General features: G+C 54.6%; 7 protein-coding genes and 1 non-coding gene across 8 annotated transcripts; 5 read left to right on the top strand and 3 right to left on the bottom strand.

The window, feature by feature from the left end:
* Window positions 1–349: 349 nt before the first annotated feature.
* On the top strand, window positions 350–919 carry K437DRAFT_220907 (winged helix DNA-binding domain-containing protein; the record flags this gene model as incomplete). Its single annotated transcript, XM_013389673.1, has 3 exons — window positions 350–539; window positions 654–699; window positions 769–919. Coding segments are annotated over 3 exons (387 nt in total), but the record flags the coding sequence as incomplete, so codon positions are not given.
* Window positions 920–2323: 1404 nt separating this feature from the next.
* On the bottom strand, window positions 2324–4091 carry K437DRAFT_26939 (uncharacterized protein). Its single transcript, XM_013389607.1, has 3 exons — window positions 3428–4091; window positions 3290–3356; window positions 2324–3222 (listed from the first exon to the last, which is right to left on the bottom strand). Exons 1-3 carry the CDS (start codon window positions 3952–3954, stop codon window positions 2581–2583), a joined length of 1236 nt encoding a protein of 411 aa, XP_013245061.1. The 5' UTR covers window positions 3955–4091; the 3' UTR covers window positions 2324–2580.
* Window positions 4092–5240: 1149 nt separating this feature from the next.
* On the top strand, window positions 5241–6037 carry K437DRAFT_27094 (uncharacterized protein). Its single transcript, XM_013389608.1, has 2 exons — window positions 5241–5481; window positions 5588–6037. Exons 1-2 carry the CDS (start codon window positions 5281–5283, stop codon window positions 5900–5902), a joined length of 516 nt encoding a protein of 171 aa, XP_013245062.1. The 5' UTR covers window positions 5241–5280; the 3' UTR covers window positions 5903–6037.
* Window positions 6038–6171: 134 nt separating this feature from the next.
* On the top strand, window positions 6172–7702 carry K437DRAFT_266821 (glycoside hydrolase family 18 protein; the record flags this gene model as incomplete). The annotated part of the gene is made up of 5 exons (XM_013389672.1): window positions 6172–6204; window positions 6288–6434; window positions 6533–6785; window positions 6841–7544; window positions 7619–7702. 5 exons carry the CDS (start codon window positions 6172–6174, stop codon window positions 7700–7702), a joined length of 1221 nt encoding a protein of 406 aa, XP_013245126.1.
* A 762-nt stretch (window positions 7703–8464) lies between these two features.
* K437DRAFT_t10 lies at window positions 8465–8566 on the top strand. Its single transcript has one exon. It is a non-coding gene; the product is annotated as a tRNA-Leu (tRNA).
* Window positions 8567–10740: 2174 nt separating this feature from the next.
* Window positions 10741–12338, top strand: K437DRAFT_254482 (uncharacterized protein). Its single transcript, XM_013389671.1, has 4 exons — window positions 10741–10844; window positions 10921–11306; window positions 11376–12032; window positions 12110–12338. The coding sequence occupies exons 2-4, from the start codon at window positions 10926–10928 to the stop codon at window positions 12230–12232; spliced, it is 1161 nt and encodes a 386-aa protein (XP_013245125.1). The 5' UTR covers window positions 10741–10844; window positions 10921–10925; the 3' UTR covers window positions 12233–12338.
* On the bottom strand, window positions 12295–13971 carry K437DRAFT_254481 (putative CDC10-septin). The gene is made up of 6 exons (XM_013389670.1): window positions 13543–13971; window positions 13389–13470; window positions 13187–13312; window positions 12973–13102; window positions 12649–12893; window positions 12295–12580 (listed from the first exon to the last, which is right to left on the bottom strand). Exons 1-6 carry the CDS (start codon window positions 13790–13792, stop codon window positions 12454–12456), a joined length of 960 nt encoding a protein of 319 aa, XP_013245124.1. The 5' UTR covers window positions 13793–13971; the 3' UTR covers window positions 12295–12453.
* A 52-nt stretch (window positions 13972–14023) lies between these two features.
* Window positions 14024–16318, bottom strand: K437DRAFT_272658 (PHP domain-like protein). The gene is made up of 4 exons (XM_013389669.1): window positions 15694–16318; window positions 15277–15608; window positions 14747–15195; window positions 14024–14646 (listed from the first exon to the last, which is right to left on the bottom strand). The coding sequence occupies exons 1-4, from the start codon at window positions 16064–16066 to the stop codon at window positions 14277–14279; spliced, it is 1524 nt and encodes a 507-aa protein (XP_013245123.1). The 5' UTR covers window positions 16067–16318; the 3' UTR covers window positions 14024–14276.
* Between the last annotated feature and the right edge of the window lie 402 nt (window positions 16319–16720).

Here is a 16720-nt window from a genome sequence, read left to right as displayed (position 1 = left end):
CAGTGTGGAGGAAAAGACGAGTAAAGGCGCTGGGCTCATGTCACGAGCGCCTGCAGCCACGGCACGTGCGCGGGCAGCGGCGGCGGCCAATGTTGCAACAACTCGCAAAAAGGCCGCAGCGGTAGCGGCCGCAGCAGCATCAACCTCGCAAGACTCGACGCCTGCTGGATCAGCGCCGGCATCACCATCTTCGCTAGGTGGTCCCAACAAAAGCCAGACGCACGACTACTCGGACAGTTCGGACGACGATGAGGGTGCAGGGACGCCGAGCGACGATGTGGACCTGATTGAAGGTGGCACCTCTGGCCAACAGGAGGGAGAAGAAGAAGCCGTGCTTGGGGACGAAGACATGGAGCAGGGGGAAGGATCGGCGGACTTGACAGGACTTGCAGGGCAGAAGAAGAGGATCCCTGCGTTTGTGCGGAAACTCAGGAGCATGCTCGACAACAAAGATGTCATCCAGATCAAGTGGACACCAGACGGTGCCGCTTTCCGGGTGTTCGACTCAGTTACTTTTTCCCGGGATGTTCTTCCAAATTGTGCGTTCCCTCCGCAACATTAACGGTGATGGTCATGGCATTAGGGAGAGGTCGGCATGATGGATATTAAACAGGGCGCTTATCCTACGATTGCATTTCACCATCACATCGCAGATTTCAAGCACAACAACTGGCAATCCTTCATTAGGCAGCTCAACATGTGTGTTGCCGTCATTTGCTGGTGAAGCGTGATGACAAATCAGCTGACCGAAATCTTACTGCATTACAGCTATGGCTTCATCAAGCTGACCGATGCGATGCACACCGCCGCTGTCTCCCACTCCAACAGCACGCCCCAAAGTGATTGGTCCTTCCGTCACCCTCTTTTCCTTCGCAAGTACCCACGGAGGATGGAAGAGATTAAGCGGCGCGCTCCCAAGACGCCCAAGCTTGACTTTGACGGTACTTGGAATGCAGCAAAGGCTCGGGTCGGTGCCATCAGTAGCGCGGCTAGTGCTGGCGCATCAGCCAAGTCGAACGGAAGTAGCGCTCTGCATTCTGCTGCAGATGTCATTACTGGCAACGACAGCATCAACATCAATGGTGCGTCAAAAGCGAGGACAGCTTCTGGCAAACCCAAGAGCTCTTCCTCGGCGGCCAGCTCCACCTCCAGCGGTAGCTCGACGGCTGTCGAAAGTGCCGGTTCAGGAGAGCGCAAAGGCTCCTCCAAAGCTGCTGCAGCAGCTCCAGCAGCCACATCGGTCAACTCGCGTTCCCAACGCCAAGCACGATCGCAGGCGCAACAGCATTCGCAGCATCAACAAGCTCAGCAGCAGCCGATAGGGCCGGCTACCGTGAAATCATTAGAGGTGCAAGTCAAGTCGTTGCAGTCACAGATAGGATCAATGCAGAGGAAAATGCGTGGCATGGCCAAAGCGCAAGCGAGGGCTATCTCGCTCACCGCTGGCGTGCTTGCGACGCAGCTCGAGGGAAGAGACTCCAGTGTTGCTTCGAGTAAGTTGTGCTTCGTTCGCATTCGTGCTGGTCAATCGGTTCTGACATGCGTTAAACACCATCTACATCAGTCCAAGAGCTGCAAGAGAGCCTGACAAATTGGCAGCGTGTATGCGCGTCCGCTGCCACCGAAAGAAATGGCTCGCTGACGCTGCGTCTGCGTGCGTCGAACAATAAGCGATCGCATGCTTCCGATTCTTCCACGGGGGACTACGATGCGCTCGGATACTTGCCCCAGTTTACCGATTCGGAGGCTGTGGTCGATGACAGCGAAGAAGGAGAGGATGATGACGATGAAGAAGAAGAAAATGACGAACTTGACGATGGACATGGGATGGAAGAGCGAGCGGAGGGCGGACAAGCTGCCCGCGACAAGCTGCCGCAGGTGCCCATCAATGCCGTTGGCATGGTCATTGACACCGGCTTCTTGCAGCAGCAGCCGCCGCACTCACAGGCGGATACTGGTATAACGTTGGCGCCGATGCATCACCATCAGATGCCCATGGCGATGACTCCCCTTTCTGTCCCTGGCATGCCGCATGCTATGCAGCACGTTCATGCGGCCAACCCACATGCGCTGCAGCTCTTCCACTCGCAGTCGCCTGCACCGCAGCAGCCCGCCATTCGACTTGGCGACGATCCGAATCAAGAAACTTCGGACGACAACGACGACAGCGACGAGCAGACTTTTCCCGCTGCCAAGCGTCGCAGGAGTCAGTGAAGGGCAACGCTCTTGAACCAGGGTGGACGATAGGCCAAAGCTCCTTGTTGAATGCCGATAACGTCGACCACCACCGCTGGCCCTATGACCCCGACGACAATCAATCACTCCTCTTTTGATATTGTCTCTTGTTTTTTTTGATTTTTGCACACCGCACAGCTGGGAGCTTCAACGCACATTTGCACGTCACAGATTGATCGTGGGTCGATCTATGTATAGACCTCGTTTCTTCATTATCATGTTGTTGCAAAAGGAAGGAGAAATGCATGGTCATTATGATTATCGTCTTTTATAAGGCAAGTAAACCTATTTTTTTCAATGCGGGTGCGGGTAATTCTGAACTCTTAAGAATTCTGGGTAAGGACATTATGCGTGGATATATTCTGCATGGGGGCCTTGCCCTTCTTGCTGCCAAATGTTGAGTTCGGGATAGGCTCTCTTAACGCTGCTCTCCGCGCCCATCGCCATCAACGCGATGAACGGATTGGTGACGAGGCCAAGCAAGCCGCCGTAAATCAGCTTGATCACCTGGGGAGCCCACGTGTGACCCAAATTTCTGGCGCTGTAGATGGGCGCGGTAATAGCCATGGCGATGCCCCAGAACCAGGGAAAGACGATTACGCCGATCAAGAGCCCTTGCGCGGCGGTCCAGACGAGCCGCTCGAGGCGCTGGCGCCACGAGATACCCGGCGCAAGGAGATCGTTGCGCTCAGAGCCAGTGTATGCCGAGCGAATGATCCAGAGTGCATAGGGCTTGAATGCTCCGCAATTTGTGCCCAGTGGACCCATAGGCAGTGACTCGCCCTCGGGGACGGAGAGGGGCAGGCGAGTGCCGAAGAATGCAAAGCCCCGCCGGGAAGGTGTGCTGGGAAGGTGCAGCAGTGGCGGCCATGGTCGCGAGAGCGGCGCTACTGATCCGGTTGTCAGATCTGAGTGGACCATAGATGAAGTAATAACGAACGTCACGATCGACTGGATCAGGACTGTTACGCCCATGTCGCCAGCCACCTGCAAGAGAAAAACAATGAATTTAAGTTCGTATGTAAGAGCCAAAGTTTGATCCATCTTCTCTCACTGTATTTCGTGCGAGCACCCAATATGTAATGTCAGATTGTGACCGATACATCGCACATGCAATGCCACTGCAGCAACAAAAAATTCACATCAGCTGCCGAGCGTGAACAGACTATGCATCCCTCCGACTTTGACTCACAAGTTGACCGCTCCCGAGATGATAGTTGCACCAATGCAGTGGAAGAGAACTAGGTACCACCCTTGCCAGGTATCGAATGATAACGGACCGGGTAGCTTCCATGCTCTCCACCCTCTACGTGTCCCACTCTCACCCTCATCAGCCCTCGATAGTACCACCCCTGAATCTGGGTATGGCGCCGCAAAGGCGAGCTGGCGTGCATGCCGTCGAAACGGGTTTGATCGCACGTGTGGATCTGCATTTTTGAGCGTGTACTCGATCGCCCTCCTCGGCGCCTTGTTCCGTGGCTTATGAGGGATGTCTTGCGCAGGCTGAGGGACCTCCTTCAGGACCAAATCCGGCCTACTACGCTCGACTGCTGAAGTGGAGGATAACTGCTCCTTCCCAATGTTGTGTTCCTCCTGTCGCACTTCTGTTGATGGATCGATTACTGTTTGCGCGTCTGCCGGCGAATCTATGACCGTCGTTGGGTCGCTGACGTCGCGGTCGTGCAAGCGCACTGCATGTGTTGGCGTCGTTGGCGACATGCGTGCCTATTCTCTACGGTACCACAGCGGAAATGATCAAGCGATTGGGTCGCGCAGAGTTGCTTTGGCGGTACCAGGCTTAACCCTCCGATAAAGGGCTGCAGCGTGTGCTATAAAACGCCGAACAGTTTCCCTGTCTTTTGTCTACAGCGGTTGGTTGAAATGTCACCCTCTGCACTGCCAAAAGTCGGTAAAGCTGATCGGCAGCGAAGCGGAGAAGGCCCTCGTGGAGGCTTTTGACTGCGAGAGCTCTGGGCCGTCCAATACACGTCGATATGCCGCGGCCTTCCTTTCTGCAGTGGAGAGGGCGCAAAGGAACTATTGCCAACGGAGCGTGATGGAAATCATAAGAGAGGCATTCGACACATGCCGAAAATCTAATACCTGGCTGGCACCAGCCCGCTCGCCGAATGTATGACACTGCCAGGGCGGAACGCGGGATTGAAACAATGGTTAAGAACGCACCTTTTCGGACTAGAATACCCCGATTCGGGGGGATGAACACTCATTCCCCCGCTTACATGTTCATGTTCATTGTATCCACATGTCATGTTTGGAACCACGAAAGATGTGTGGAGACGGGGAGTGTTTATGATACCTCTCGCCAGAGCTTTGTTTCCGCAGGGACGCTTGACGAAGATGAAGCGTGACAAAGGCGATCTCGAATCCTAGTTGAACGCCTGAACTCTGCCAGACTCTTCCCGACTCTTGTGCGTCACAGAAAGAGCTGTAGACGACTAAATGGGTTCAAGGGTTTAGCGGCAGGCGAAGACCCTTCCACTTGCCTGGGCCCAAATTGGCATACCCCAGGCACTATGCATGCTGACTGTCGGACTGTCGCAGTGTGGTCGCCTCCGTTCTGAATCGTCCCAGCATCTGACTATACCATCGGGCTGGGCTGCCTGAAAATAGCAGCCGCGTTGTGGAACTTCCCTTCCAAAAGCAAGACCTGTCTGACGATCCCATATGTACCACAAGTCCTAGAAGTACAGTCAGCCAGTCATCCCCACTTCACACGCATTCTCCCCATCGTTCCATCGCGCATTGCTTTTTGCCACCGGCCATCTATCATGGGATTATGATGGTTTAAAAGAAAAATCAAAAGCCTCTGCGACTTCCAAAGCTTGCCTCTGCGCCGCACAAACTAATGCATTGACAATAAGCATGTGACGATGGTGCGAGCAGCACGCAGAGAAACTTGGAATGTGCGCTCGGGTTCGGGAATTCGGGAGAATTTGCAATTGATTTGTCGAACCACACTATGTACGCTTTATATTTATCGAGTATTCCATCCAGCACCGACAACCATGTCAACACTGAACGCCTATGGCATGTTCTCGTAAATATTGGAAGAATCGAAAGACGAGGTGGCTTGCCTCGTCTGTGCATCGAACTTCGACCCGCGTTGACATCTCACAGGTCGACCCCGCTCCAGGGCTATTTTCTTCAACAACCGTTGAGATATTCCATACGAATGCCGCGATGCTGCGCAAGCTGCTAGACAAGAAAGAAGCGCCTAGAAACAAGGTTAGTGTCGTTGGCTCGCTAGTGACTTCGAAAACTGCGCTGCTAGGCACCTTTATCATCTCATGCGCCCTGGGCTCCTCGCTGCCGCTGCTCTGATGCTATGTAGTGGCTCTGTCACACGGTTCTCAATCCAATCTCCCCCACTACTTACGCGGTCAAGCCCTTTGTCAAGCTCAAGCGCTCTCACGCGTGTTGGGGCTTTTTGTTGGACGCACGAGGTTCAGACTCCAGCCAGCAAAATGGCTTCCCGGTCGCTTTGTCAAGCGTCACGCTTTCCTTGGCGCCAGGCAGGTTTACTGGGCTCCTTCTGACAGTACGATGCTGGCGGTGTCCCTTCATCTTGGGATTATGTATATGTAATGACTGTTCACCTCTGCCGCCGTCCGCCCCGCGCCCCAAATGTGCGGTGCGCGCTTGCTGACTCGTGCTACGATCTGCTTCTTGATTCATCTTTCCTGCTGCGCCATCGTGGACCGTATCAATGATGATTCTCCCATCTGTCCTCACGCTTCCTGCTTTCCTGCTGTCAGCAGCAGGTATGTCTTTTAGTCATCACTCACGAATCGGCATGATATAACGTTGCCCCTGGCAAGCTTTCGCTCATCCTTGTCTCATTCTGGACTCTCTTCCAACTTCCGATTCCAGCTTCCGCATGTGCGATTTTTGAACATTGACGTAGCCAAGCAAGCTATGACAAGCCCCGCGAATGGCAAGGTCAACGTCGTATGTTTCCTTGGCATATGCAGAGACGTCCCGCTTCCTAATGTCCATGCCTGCTACTCCTTTGCTGTACTCTTTACCGCCAGGGCTACTTTGTTGATTGGGGCATCTACGCCAGGCAGTATTTTCCTAAGCATGTTCCCGCAACCTCTCTTACGCATATCCTCTACTCATTCGCCGACGTCAAGCCGGATACTGGTGAAGTATTTCTCACGGACACCTGGTCGGGCCAGGTGAGCGAGCCGGCTCTCGTGGTTGCACAATACTCTAACTGATCCTGGCCACATCTGCCCTTCGTCTGCGCTGGTTCCATCGCGGCCTCCTTCCCCAGCAAATCCGCTACACGGACGTGGAGGATCCAGATTCCTGGAACGACCCTCCCGGTAGGAGCAACCTCTATGGCAATTTCAAGCGTTTTGGATTGATCAAAAGGCACAATCGTGCGCTGAAGGTCCTGCTCTCGATCGGAGGGTGGACTTACAGGTCCCACTTCTGGCCGATGGCCGGCAGCGAGACATGCAGGCAGACATTCGCCCAGACTGCCGTTCAGCTGCTCGAAGACAACGGCCTTGATGGGATTGATGGTGAGCGAAGAGTATCCCAAGAACCTGCTACCTCAGAAGCTGACGCCAAGCTCAGTCGATTGGGAGTATCCTGCGGACAGCGAGCAAGCACACGCGTTCACACTACTACTGCAAGGGATTCGCTCCGCCCTCGACGCAGCTCAAGCCAAGCGCACGAGCGACCCGCCACGCTTTCTGCTGACAGCCGCTGTGTCTGCCGACAAGTCCAAGGTTCAAACCATGGATCTCAGTGGGATGGATCAGTACCTTGACTTTTGGAACATTATGGCCTACGACTATGCTGGCTCATGGTCAGACCTTACTGGTCATCATGCGAATCTGTACAACGACAGCAATACATCGCCTGCTTCGGAGGCTTCGGGAGACGATGCCGTCAAGACGTACACCAACGCCGGCGTCAGCGCGTCGAAGCTCGTATTTGGCCTTCCGCTTTATGGACGGGCCTTTGCCAGCACGGCCGGCCTCAAGGCCACATTTCAAGGCGTCGGACCCGGCAGCTGGGAGAATGGCGTGTGGGATCTCAAGGCGCTTCCCCACGCCGGTGCCTCTGTTACTGAGGATACCAAATATTCCGGCGCTTCGTACTCGTACGACCCCAGCCAGCAGTTGCTCATCTCGTATGACACGCCGGCCATCTTTGATCAAAAGACAAAGTACATCAACGACAAGGGCCTTGCCGGCGCCATGTACTGGGAGCTTTCGAGCGATTATACTTCCAGCTCTTCCGTCACGCCAATGGTTCTTCGGGTGGCGAGTAAAGTGAGTGCTGTCGCTCTTCGGGGTGGACTCGGCGTCTACCTGACTGTACTATCCCTTGTCCGCGGATGCTCCAGCTCGGAAAGCTTGACAGCACCAATAACTGCATTGACTATCCATATTCGAAGTTCGACAATGTACGCAATGGCTTTACTTCGTGATTTCCAACGCAGCAAAAGTATGTAACTTTCTGTCTTGAGGCCTGTGTAACGAAAGCTTACAACATGCAAGTGATAAGGAACTTCCATGCGGTGTGTTTGATCTGCCCTCCCCAACAATGTGAATATTGCCTCGGCAGGATGACACGCTCAGGCGAACTGCGCCTCAGTATACGCCTTCTCGCCATACCGCGATCGTTATCTCGTAGCCACCCATAAGCGTACCCATCACCCGCCACCGCAACGTTTACGGTCACCTTGTCTTCTTCTGGAAGATGCAGAGGCACCGTTCAGGGATGATGGGGGCACGAGCCAGTGTTGGGATTGAATGCGTTGACGGTGGGCGTGCTGCAAAGTGAGCCAGAGTCCCATAATGTACCAGAATGTGATTGGCCTCATAAATCAGGCCATGCACGAGTTGTAGAATCATTGTGGGCCGTCCCGGGAATCTCCCCGCGGTGGAAGCTGAGTACTCTGATCGTATCGTCACTCATACATTGACAAAAAGCATCAAGCGGGCAAGCCTGAAATAGCATTGGGGTTCAATATTCACACACGTCCGTGCCCCGTTACCCCCCCCCCCCCGCTTGGACGCTCGCAGCAGCTCTCCCCTCGGGTCTCACCAAATACCTCCCAAAAGTGCCTGCAGTGAACGTTGCGATGGCGCACCTAGATTGATTGCAAGATGCTGCAGAAAAGGTTGTGATAGATCGGAAAGGATTGCTGTAAGTGGTTATAATGTTTAGAATTCGCCAGGATTCAAGGCCGTGGATGGCGTAGCGGTCATCGCATCGGATTCAAGAGTTATTACGCTTTTGCATGTGCAATGCGCCCCGACACTCGTGGGTTCAAATCCCACTTCACGGATTTTTTTGCCCCTTTTTGGCGCACCCCCGACCTGAAATGGAACTGCTCAATGTGACGATGTCTGTTTTATTCTCATGAAATCATGACGATCAAACGCCCGGTAACCAATACTCTATAACAAGGACGTCTTTGACCAAGCTTTACCAAAAGTCCGACAGCTTTTTACGCTGCGCTTGCAAAGGACGGTTGCTCGGCTGCCAGGAGAGCGTAAGAGAAGCTTTTAGTAACATCCATGGTCAGTTTTTGTTTCGATTGTACTGTAGCCCTCTCGTATGTGGGTGACCTACACGAAATACAACGAGGAGTCAACCGCAACGATTTCAGCTCGGCTGAGCGGGTTAAAACGGTAGAGAGGACAAACGAAAGCGCCGTATGAACCTGCCTTCGAAGCTGTTCAAAAGCCACCTGATTGCAACGGGTGCACAGTTAATGATCCAAGCTGACAAACAGGATCGATCACTCGACACAGCGTTTCAACACGACGCGCAGATTCGAGGCCGTCAACATCTCGAGCCTGGCGACTTTTACGCACCCATGTGACTTGACTACACGCATGCAACTACCTCAGGTGCTAAACCAAAGCACGTTCCGGGACTTCGAGTGAAGCAAGCTGACCCCCTTTGCGCAGACTGCATTTCAGGTTCCTGGTCGCGCTCGCGTAAAAAGTAGTTTTGAGCCTGCTTGCTAATCATCACATCAGCGCTCGCCCGCAGCCCTTGTCCAGCAACTTGTTAGGTCGAACGCACTCGGAACACAAATGAGGTGGTAAAATCCTGGCGTTTCAGCCAAATGGCACGCAGAAGTGCGAACCGGGTCGACATTCCATGGATACGCAGCACAGTCCCATAGCCTATGGGTATGAGGTGCATATGTAGTCGTGCCTATCCTTGCCTTTCACACTCAGAATTGCTTGCGATCCACTGTTTTCTGCGCACCCTTGCTGCTCTCTGCTCGCTATCTACAAACATTCCCCATCGATGCCAGCACACCCAATTCCCTCTGCCCTCTTCGCCCATGTACAGCGTCCACGGTCCAAAACCTTATTCTCCTTGCCTGACGGCCCATGGTTCTACTCCCGGGGGAAGTGGCAAAGGGCTGAAATCAAGGCGGACGGCCAGCGTATTCAGGTTCACTTTCATCGTTGCAACTGTGGAATAACAGTATACAACAAGCGGAGCAGGGACGCCACCAACTGCCCGTCTTGGGCCGCGTTGCGCAAGCCAGAAGTCTGCGAGTGCGTATGCAAGCCTGCCCCACCTCTGCTGAGGTTGTAACATCACTCTGATAAGTATGTGCTCTAACATATCGGCCAATGCTAGGCTAGTTGCCGAAGCGTTTCCTGGACTCGACAGTGTCATCTTTGACGCCGAACATGTTGTGATGGCAGAGGGCCGCCCCGCACCGTGGAACCAAGGACGGCGCACCTTGTACTGGCTAGCATACAAGAACAAGGCGCCGTACAAGCTGGGCCTTTACATCTTTGATCTGCTCTAAGCAAACGGAGCGTCACTCACGGAGGAGCCTTGGCATAAACGGCGCTCAAGGTTGGCTGCAGAGATTGTCAAGGATCACGGCTTGATACAAAAGAGCCATCCTTTTCCGCACATTGAGTCTCGAAAGGACCTCAAGGCCGCGCTCGACCAAGTCAAGCTCCACGGCCTGGAAGGGATCGTGCTGCGCAAGTCAACACACCGCCACTGGAAATGGGCGACTTGGATCAAGATTCGCTGCTGTAACGTGTATAGCGACGTCGACTCGGATGGAACATCACCTGTTGATTCTGACGACGAGGCACTCATATAACTGTACCGCAAGTTAGTACCATTTGGTATATTGTATCCTGTGTAGTTTGAAAAGTACTTTGGACACCGTTGCGCGGGAGGCTTGCGAGCTGCAATCCTGACTCCCACGTTTCATGAGCGTCAACCACAGCGCCGAAAGGATACAGTCTGGAGCTTATTCGCGAGCCATTCGCGCGCAGAAGAGGAATGCTCACGAGACTCGACCTGTTTTGGCGCACAGAGATGTTGTTTTGCATCCCTTGCGTACGATGGACACAAAGCTTTGGCATCTGGTATCTTTGTTGGTGTTTGGTGGTTTGGTCACTTGCGAGTTGGTGTATGACGTTATCGCCACGATTTCTTTCGCCAGGCCGTGAACGCGCGTGAATCAACGTGAGACAGCGGCCTTTGCGCACCATATATAATATACGTTCAAGACACCACCCCCTTCTTGAAGTTGGATGCGTCATCCGATCAACAGGAGCATGGATCAAATGGTGAGCCAGCGGTAACATGCATGGGGAAATACCTTCGCTAACATCTTTCACAACTTGATGCCTTGCGGAACCTGAGCAACAATGTCGTCATCCCCTTCGTTCACGCCCGTACACTCCTTCCTGGGAGGGCTGATGCTGGCCTCGAGCGTGCACGCCATGCTCACACAACTGGGCTCTGTCTTGGGCATCTCAGGATTTTTCCACGGTGCCGTCCGCAGCTTTGTTGACTCCAGCAGTGATACCTCTCCAAAGGTTGCCAACGATCCTCAACGAATCAGCGACAGGACGGCGGTCAGCACGGCACGGCTCTTCACTGCCGGCCTCCTCGCTGGAGGCTTGCTGCTAGGTGCTCAACGGGGTCTGTTCGAAAGCAGCTTTGGGGTCAAGGTATTCGACGCAGTGCCCCCCAGCCCGCCGCTTTACACTGCCCTCTTCGGCATTCTGGTCGGGCTCGGCACCAAGGTGGATTCCGTGCGGTTCCAAGGTAATGCAGATGACTGAAGAAACGCCCCGTCTCCCTTTCCGCTACAGCTCGGCTCTGGCTGCACTTCTGGACACTTCCTATGTGGCCTCAGCCGCGTTTCACCTCGTTCGATAGCTGCCACAGCCACGTTCTTTTGCGTCGCCGTTGCCGCGCATCAGCTCAGCAGCTCTCCACTGACACTCCAAGCTGCGCGATCGACCGTGGCGGATCCTGTTCATCTGCCCGGTGCTAAGGCAATTGCGCTGCTGCAGCTGCCTGCACTGATCTATACGTTGCTCGTGCCGCTTCTTGCAGCCCCAAAGAGTGGCGAAAAGCCGCAGGAGGTAGCAAGAAGGCACCGTCTCGGCGCCAAGGTCGTTTCGTTCTGCACGGGTCTGCACTTTGCGTTTGGCCTCGCTCTGACGGGCATGCTGCGTTCGAGCAAGGTCCTCGGCTTTCTCTCGCTGTCACCCATGCGCATCATCGGCATGTATGGATGGGACCCCTCGCTCGCGATGGTGGCCCTCGGCGGCATCCTGCCTAGCGCTGCCGGCTACTTTCTTAGCGTCAAGCCGCGCATCGATCGCGGGGGCAAAACGGAGGCGGACCAGCCGATGCTGCATGCTGCCAGCCCCATGTGGAGGCTGCCCAAAAGCCAGATCATCGACGCCAAACTCATCGGCGGTGCTGCGCTCTTTGGCGCTGGGTGGGGTTTGAGTGGCTTGGTGAGTGCGCCTTGCCCAAGACAAAAACGGGTCGCATCTGATTCGGATCCAATCTTCACGGCCTCCTTCATGCTTAGTGCCCCGGCCCCGCCATTGTCAGTCTAGGCGCGGCATTCGCATCTGGACAAGGGCTGCAGCACATCTCAATATTCTGTGCATCGATGGCCGCCGCAGGCCAGTTGGCCTCGCTCCTCACATAGCGAACGTCTCACACGGAACGCATTGAGAAGGAAAGCATGCTGATCGGAACTACTCCTGTTGCTTATTGTATATCCGGAATCGCAATTCATTCCAACTCCTTACACACATACTTCCATGCAATCGCGCATAGCTACGCTTTGAGTTGGGCGCATTCGCGCCCAAGCGAATGGAAACAAGCTAATCGATGCGCACGGGCGCCGAGTTGATCAGGGATCGGAGCTCAAGCGTGGCCTTGCGCCTGCTGTTGCTGCTTTGTGCTCGACTCTTTGAGCGCGAGCAGCTGCTTGGACCGGAACGCTTCGTAGTGGATCTGCGCGGTTGTCTCGATGAGGTCTTGCAGGTGGGTCCTAGTGGAAGGCGAGAAAAAAATCAGCAATGAGGGATGCGGCATGGCCTTTCGTGGCGGATGACTCACCTCGTGAGGAAATTGCGAAGGTAGACAAACTCGCAGTGGCTCTCGTTCTCGACATTGACGATGCCGTAGCGGCTCTTGCGCCCGCGCACGGCCTTACCATCGATGACGACACTGCGCTCCGAGCCAATGACAGCCAGCGGGATGAGCGAGCGGATGCGGTCGTTCAGCTCGCGCTCCTCCTCCTCGTGTTCCTCGCTGTCAAAGGGGTAGAGGCGAATATTGTTGTACTGCATCTCGGCACGGATCTGAGCGCACAAGAGAGTTGAGGAAAGATGAGTCTTGATAGATAGCAAAACGGACAGACACCGCCATGGCTGTACACACCCGCTCCTTGAAGAGATCCCGCTCCTCCAATGTCAAACTGTCCGACTTAGCAATGATGGGCACGACATTGACGACGTCGGAGAGCTTCTTCATGACCAACGTGTCGATCGGTCGAAGCCCGTGGCCAGTTCTGAGATCATCGAAGCGCGAAAAGAGCGCGTGTCAGATGCCGACTCCGGCTTCCACGCCACTGTAATGCATGCATGGGACTCACGGGTTGATAAAGAAGAGGCAGCAGTGGATGCGGGTATCGGTAATGTACCTCTCACGCATAGCAGTGAGCTCCTTTCGGAGGTAGGCGCTGTGCTGGTCCTTGATGTATTTGATGATCGGGTCCCAGCTGCCGCAAGCAACGTAGGGAAAGTCAGCTCTTGCGCGTGTCATCTCGATATCCAAGTGGGTGATGAGGCGCTTACCAGTTCTCGTTGTTAACCTGGTCGCCATAGCCTGGTGTGTCGACAATGTTTAAGCGGAGCTTGACGCCATTCTCGACGATCACTGTGTGGTGGTTACGACATTGTCAGCAAAGACAAGGTACTTTTCCGAGCATGCGACGTTGCTGGCACTCACAATGGCTGATGGGATGGATCTCAGTGGTGCTGCGAGGGCTCTCGTACGCCTCGAGACGACCCTTAGAGTCGATCAGGTGGCTGGCAAAGAGTGTGTTGATCAACGTCGACTTGCCGAGCCCGGTCTGGCCAACGACCATGACGTTGAACTGGAAGCCCCTCTTGAGCAGCTTGGACTCGATCTGCTTAGTGATCGAGTCGAAGCCGACATACGACTGGAGCGGCGTGTGTTCCTCTACTGCGGCCGCCATCTTTTCCTTTTTCCCTCCGTGATGTCCAAGAGTGCTCGGTCTCTCCAGCAGGGGAGGGGGGTTCGTTCAAAGGGCCAGAAGGAAACACTTCTGCTGGATGCAAGCAAGCCTAAAGGTCTGGCTTCATGAGGGTGTCAGGATCAATGAATCCCTCGCACAATAGTGTTCTTGGAGGTAGCGCTGCGCGCGCGGTACACAGACTCAACAGGCACTACAACGCAGCGTGATTTCAACTATATATGTACATGCGCCCGCGCCACGAATGACCACTTCGCTATCCCATCCATTCACCTCATCCATCTCAATCGTGCCGGCTCGTCTCTCTCACATCATCTACGCCAGGCTGTCTTTTTCCGAGCGCTCTCTCTCGCTAGGGAAAATGGGATCAGAGGTGCAATGTAACTCATACGCTACGCTATTCACACTCGCGAGCCGCCATAGCGCAGGCACCGGGCCGTGGGAAAGCAAATACTGAGCCGAGGTGTCATGACCCATTGACCGCATCCTTTGGTACATTCAGCACTTTCTTGCTGGCTCTCCATTCGGTCGGGTTAGCCTTCTCCTCCTCTTCTTCTTCCTCTCGGCCCCTCTTTTTCTTTGACGAAACCGATGCCTGCACTGCGGAGCTGTTAACTCCAGATTCGTCGACGCCCATGTCCTTCAGCGGGTCAGGCGCCTGGCCTCGGTTTCCACCGCCAGTCGTGCACGGCGGTGGCTGGACGAGTCGCAGCTTCGGTAGGCCGACAATGCCTCGCCACGTCTTGCGCGTCTCTGCACGCTTCAGCAGCGAACGACACGTCTTGGAGAGTGCGTCTTGCGCAGCCGCCTGGTTCATGCCGAATAGAGCTGTCGCTCTGCGAAGGTTTGAAAGGGAGGCAAGGCGGCGTAAGCGCGTTGTGCAATGACGATGGTCTTGTTCCAAAGCCTTCGAGGCCATCGCATCCTTACACTCACAAGTTAACAATGTCAACGGGTCCGCGGAGGCCCAATATATCTGCTACGCCGCTGCTAAAGACGACGCCTTTCCCATTGGTGACGCGCAGCAGCTCGCGCGTGCCGGCAATCAGATTGCGCCTCGCTCGCGACCTAGACTCTGCGTCCTGCTCCCAGCTGCCGCCTCCGCCATTACGCGTGCGTCGCCATGAGGCGTAGACGTCTTCTGTGCTGACCGCAGCGCCGTAGCATACTTCGAACACTGCTCCGTTCTGTAAGGCAGCGCCGATCGCGCTGCGTTTAAGCATGAAAGGCAAACGCGGGGATGCGGCGAGGTCAAAACTGATTATGTCGACGCTGTTCTGCTTTAGCTCTGAAAGCGATAGGCAAGCCGCCGAGAATGCCGCCTCGGTCAGCGGGCACACCGCAAGCAGATCGTATGTCAACAGTGCGTTCGTCGACGCTGATGTCTGCGTAGAGTGCCAGAATCAAGTCCCCCCGTTTCAGTAAAAGGTCTATAGTTGCCCAGTAAAAAGCCTCTTGCTACTCACAAGGCCATGGCCTTGCTTGCCAAAGCTTGTCTCATCCAAGACGATGGTGCAACGGCTGTACTGCGTGACATCTACACCGTCCCACTCTTTCTTTGCGTCATCGGCAACTGTGGCCTTGTCCGTCCCCTTCTCAGCTGCGTTGGCAGCATTTTGAGGCGCTGCAGCTGCATTCTTTCGCCGGCGCTTTTGCTCCGCAGCCCTGGTGCGCGGATCTAGTAGAGGGAAGGGAGGATGGGTTTCCTTAGTGCGCGAATCGTAGAATGGATTTTGGTGCGCTTGACTGTCGAACCGCCCATGAACGATGTGATTGTACGCAACAAAATGATAACCAACTGCTTATTCGCATGCGCGCATAGGTATTAAGTCAGACACTACGATCGTGATCGGATTAGGCGACAAGCCTTAGAAGTGACTCACGCTCGGCGGCATCCGTCGTCACGGCCAGCATGCGCTCTCGGTCGTAGGTGACGAGACCAGTCATGGGGTCAAAGGGCTTCAATGACGGCCGCGAAGCCGGCTTAGAATGCCTTGGATCTGCATTACCTGACCCTAGGCCTGCTCCGTCATTTGACTGCCCATTTGTTCTGTTTTTACCCTTCTGCTCTTTTCCTGGCCGCCGCTGCTGTTGGGCCTTCTCGGGATCTATATCGGGAGCACCGGCGATGACGGCCAAAGCGTTGACGTAGCTGGCAAGTGCCTTGGCCTCATCTGTGTGCTCTTTCGACGTGTTACGCTTCTTAGAAGCGTCCATTGCGGACAGAGGCCATGTGATGTTTAGGTCGTAGTACATGGCGACGACCTGATGTGTTTATGTCGATTGTCGTAAAGGCTTGCCTCGATTAATCTCGTAATACTCCGTGAGATGCCTCAATACAGAAGAAGTGCTTGGTCATCGCATGCTCGCTCGCTCAGCTGGATGCCATGAGCCTTCAATCGCTTCGGGCCTACTTTCAGACTGTTCCTTTTCGCTGTTGGTCCATCGTTGCGTGCAGCCAATACCTTACAAACGGGATAACAAGCAAATGATGAGAGTCGAGAATACATCCAAAAGTTGGATGTCGGAACGGAACTCAAAATGACAACTCTTGCGCGACTAAATATTACAAAAGATCATTGCGCACCCTACTGACTTCATCCTTGTCGGACCCGCCACTACACAACAAAACCACGATCTCACACACCAAGACTATTTCCACACCTTCACCGCGCACAAATACAAAGGACGACTCCGAGTTGTCCTTGCGCGCAGGAACTCGCCTCGACTCCGCGCTCGCTACTTCTGGTTCTCGCTCCTTGCTCGCGTCATTCCTCGCTTCGCACAAGCGACGACTCTCCACTGTCTCACCCATTGTCATTGTCATGGACATATAGACCGAAGCAACCGTTCGCCCATGTGCTTTCCCACTTCGGAGAACCAAGCTTTTAATCTCTCGCAATCTCAGAG

The sequence above is a fragment of the Tilletiaria anomala genome (genome assembly GCF_000711695.1).
Source record: "Tilletiaria anomala UBC 951 chromosome Unknown K437scaffold_12, whole genome shotgun sequence".
NCBI lineage: Eukaryota > Fungi > Basidiomycota > Exobasidiomycetes > Georgefischeriales > Tilletiariaceae > Tilletiaria > Tilletiaria anomala.
This window is presented reverse-complemented; position numbering and strand designations above follow the sequence as displayed.